Source organism: Emiliania huxleyi (assembly GCF_000372725.1).
Source record: "Emiliania huxleyi CCMP1516 chromosome Unknown EMIHUscaffold_1380, whole genome shotgun sequence".
In the NCBI taxonomy this organism is placed as follows: domain Eukaryota; phylum Haptophyta; order Isochrysidales; family Noelaerhabdaceae; genus Emiliania; species Emiliania huxleyi.
In genome coordinates, this window is record NW_005201212.1 from 5,147 (window position 1) to 9,375 (window position 4,229).

Consider the following 4,229-nt stretch of genomic DNA (forward strand, 5'->3'; position numbering starts at 1 on the left):
ATCGAACATTCGGAGAGCCGCGCCGCACCAGCAGCAGCATCTGCACCACCAGCAGCAGCAGCAGCAGCACCACCACCACGCAGAGAGAGAAGCGCACCTGCCCGACGCCGCCCGCCGGGTCAGATGCTCGCGACGCGCGCGTCGAGCCCAGTCGCAGTTCCGCGCCGCGCCAGCAGCAGCATCTGCACCAGCAGCATCACCATCACCACCACCAGCAGCACCAGAGAGAGACAGTGCAGGGTGATAGCAGCGCAGAAGCGCTCGCAGAGCGGCACGCAGCGCCGCGCACGCCACGCCGCGGTCGGTCGGACGAGCGCAGCGTACGTCGGCGGCGAGCCGCGTCGCCAGCCGTCTCGTGAGAGAGCGGCGCCGCCGCGTGCGCGCAGCAGCCGCCGCGGCAGAGACGAAGCCGCGGCGACGGCCGCACAACTGGTAACTGCCATTGGCGGTTTTTTTTTCACACACACACACACACACACTCATTGGGTGCACGCTCCGGGAGGCTGCCGGGTCGGATCGGCCTTTCGGGCGCCGCCGCAGCGCCGCGGAGGCACTATTCTGGCGAGAATATGCGCCAGTGAGCGCGACTTGTGCAAAGTGCAGAGTGCAAGCAAGGTTGCGCACGCCCAGGTAGGTAGGTAGGTAGAAAGATGAACAACAGTCAGGCCAGGCCAGCCGGTACTCGAGTAAAGAGAATCTTACAACAAAAGAGAAAACAGCGCGCGCCTGCAAGCGATCGACGTCATCGATGCGCCGCTCTCCGGGCTCGAGCCGGGAGCCGCGGCTGACGACGAGCACCGCCGTGCTGGCGGTCGCATCGGCGCTCATCCTGCTGATGCTCAGTTTCAACGCCCGGCTCTACTTCTCCGCGGCGTGCGACCAGCGGCTGCAGCAGCTCGCCGACGAGAAGGACCGCGAGCTGCAGCGCGTAATGGACCAGCTGCAAAAGTCGCTCGACCAGCAGGCGCGGATGCTCCAGAAGCTCAGCAGCGCACGCGGCCAAAAGGGGCGCGCCGACCTCCTCCTGCCGGAGCCGGCGGCGGCGGCGGCGGGCTCCGCGGCGGCGGCGGCCGACCCGGGGGCGGCGCGGCCTCCAAAGCTGGCGCGGCGCGACCTGGTGGCGTACGTGGACTGGACGCCGGGCGCGCTGACGCCGCCTCGCATCGCCGTCCTGGTCATCGCGTACAACCGCGCCTCCTACCTCGACCGCGCGCTCGGCTCGGTGATGTTGAGGCATCCGGGCGGCGCGAACTGGCCAGTGTACGTGTCGCAGGACGGGGAGAACGACGAGGTCGCGCGAGTCATCGCCAAGCACGGGGCGCGGCGGCTGGTCCACCCGCGCCGGCAGCTCGACCTGTCGCGCGCCGAGAAGTTTCTGAAAAAGGCGCCGGGGTACGCGTACCTGTCGGTACACTACGGGTGGGCGCTGCGCACGCTGTTCGCCGACGCGGCGCGCTACGAGGGGGTGATCATTCTCGAGGAGGACATCGAGGTTGCGCCCGACTTTTTCGACTACTTCAACGCCACCGCGCCCCTCCTCTACCAGGACGACAACCCTCGCCGCTATCAGCCGTTGATTCTTCACCGTTAGTATCATAACTCGTTGGCTGATGACGAATAGGACGACACCCTCCTCGCCGTCTCCGCCTTCAACGACAACGGCCAGCCGCGCTACTCCTCCGACACGTCCGCCCTCTACCGCTCCGATTTCTTCCCCGGCCTCGGCTGGCTGCTCACACGGCGGCTGTGGGCCGAGATTGGCGCCGGCTGGCCTGAGGAGCGCGGCTTCTGGGACGACTGGATGCGAGAGCCGCCGCAGCGGCAGGGCCGCGCGTCGATACGGCCCGAGACGAGCCGCTCGCGCACGTTTGGGCAGAAGGGGACGTCTCTCTCCCAGTTCTACATCAAGTTTCTGGCGCCCATCCAGTTCTCCGACCAGGCCGCCCCCGCCTGGGCCGGCCGCAATCTCAGCTTTCTGCTCAAGGCCGCGTACGACCCTCCGTTTGCCGCGCGGGTCGCCGCGGCGCGCGAGGTGGAGCTGCGCAGAGTCATCGACCGCTCCTTCACCGCGAGCGGCGGAGGCGACGTGGTGGTGCGCTACTCGACGCCAAAGGTGCTGCTGGGCTTCTGCAAGCAGCTGGGCATCATGGAGGACCTCAAGGCGGGCGTGCCGCGCACCGCCTACCACGGCGTCATACCGCTGCGCGTGGGTGGCGTCATGGTCTTCCTGGCGCCGTCTTTTGCCGTGGACCAGGACATCACCCAGCGCAAGCCGCCATAGCGGCGGGGGCCTGTATCGTTTTTTATTATCATGAACAGGTAAGGTAAGGTAAGGTAAATTTCTCCACACACACAAAGTGGTGGGGCAGGGGGCCGACCCTCGCGCATCTCCACACCCGGACACGGGCAGGAGCCCCACGCGCCATTGGAACCATCCGCACGAGCGTTGATCAAAATTCGTTGATATCTCCGCAGCGAGTGGCACCTGCTTTCCGCTGTCCGCACAGCCGCTCCGCACCTCTCTCAAAAATGCTGCGCCATCTTGGGGGTAGCTAAAAAGCCATATTCCCCCCCGGCTCTTTCGTATTCTCTCATCATGATCCAACCACCCACCTTCCCGCCGCCGCGGCCGCCGCGCCCGTGCCCGTCGCCGCAGCGATGGCGAGGCTGGGCCCGCGAACGCCGATCGACGCGATATCGCTCAGGAAGCCGCCAGCGCCAGCGCCAGCACCACCTGCACCTCCAGTTCCAGTGGCTTGATACTTGCCGGCGGCGGCCGGCGGCCACTGGCCCACCTCCTCGAGCGCGAGAATCTGCTTCGCGGTCGCGTACAGCTCGTCGTCGACGTGCCTACGGCTCCTCACGATCGACTCGACGCGTTCGAGGTCGCGCTCCGGCTTGACGCCCTTGCGCATCACTTTGAAGTCGCTCTCGATGAGCGGCGTCTTCGACATCGCGGCAAAGGCCTTGAGCGTCCGCTCGTATTCGTCCGTAATGCCGACGAAGGCGAAGCGGCGCAGGGTCTCGTTGGCGGCCTTGACCAAACGCCACGACGACGCGAGCGCGGCTTGGTCGACGCCGCGGTTGCGCATCGGCACCGAGCAGAGGCGGCCGGTGGTCATCCGCACCGAGCAAGCGCTCACGCAGTCAGCATACGTCTTGACGTCGTCGTCGGTGAAGCTCTTGTAAAAGGGCGAGGTGCCCGCGCGCGGCCGGTTGCCGGTCATGTTGTAGCGGGCCTGCATCCAGCGGCACGAGTGCAGGTTGTGGAAGAAACCCGAGACCGCGCGTTGCCACGGCTCGCGCAACAACGTGACGGCCATCATGCCCGGTCGCAGCGAGCGCAGCGACTTGTGGCCCCAATCAAATTGAACAAAGGTCTTTGGACAATGGTCGGCGATGAGACATTGCACTTGGACGACCTCGAGGAACGGCTTCGGCGTCTGGAGCCGGCACGCGGCGCGGAAGAGCACGTTGGCGAAGCCGGACGAAGTCTTCGGGACGTGCAGCCAAGCGACCCGCGTGAAGACTGGCGGTGGCAGATTTGACAGCTGCGTGAAATCGTTGGGGCACTTTTTCTTCGGTTTCTCTTGCTGCGCCTTAAATTTGGCCAGCGCAGAGGAGAATTTCGCTGCTCATTGCTGCAGCCGACGACGGCTTGCATCTCGCTCACGCACGCCGCGCCAATTTAATAGCTCGCTCTGTCTCGAGGTTCTCGAGGTTCTCTCGAGGTTCTCGAGGTTCTCGAGGTGGATATCCTTTGGCCGCGTTGGGTAGCGAGGATTGGTGTAACCCGAGCCACGGAGGCGTGTTTTCTGACGGCCGACCGTCAGTGCACGGAGTTGCCCCTTCTCCGACTGCCCCGGCTAGTTCACGGGTTTCGCGGGAGTGACACCCTATGATGTAACTTATTCGGACCCCCCCCTGGGCGGCTCGTGTTTTTCGTGCCAAACCAGCGCGATCTCGGCGGGGCGTCAGCGCCTCTCGGAGGGGCATCATGCGCTCCCGGGGCCGCCCGACGGCGCGGGCCTCTTGCTGATGGACCCAGCCGAGGTGCCCAACCAGTCGGAGTGGCGCTGACGCGCTGCGCGCGACCACCAGCCAGCTTTTCAGCGAGGCCGAGCACGGTGCGCCGAAAGAGTAGACACTCAAAACAGTTGCCGAGTTTTTTCCCTCTTTTTGAGCGCCGCTGCTGCACACCCAGCCCACCAGTGATACTAGACGCACCA

General features: G+C 65.6%; 1 protein-coding gene across 1 annotated transcript; it reads left to right on the plus strand.

Annotated features, from left to right (window-relative positions):
* Window positions 1-748: 748 nt before the first annotated feature.
* GLT1 (glycosyltransferase, family 13) lies at window positions 749-2,333 on the plus strand (the record flags this gene model as incomplete). Its single annotated transcript, XM_005788099.1, has 3 exons — window positions 749-928; window positions 1,100-1,492; window positions 1,622-2,333. 3 exons carry the CDS (start codon window positions 749-751, stop codon window positions 2,279-2,281), a joined length of 1,233 nt encoding a protein of 410 aa, XP_005788156.1. The 3' UTR covers window positions 2,282-2,333.
* Window positions 2,334-4,229: the final 1,896 nt, after the last annotated feature.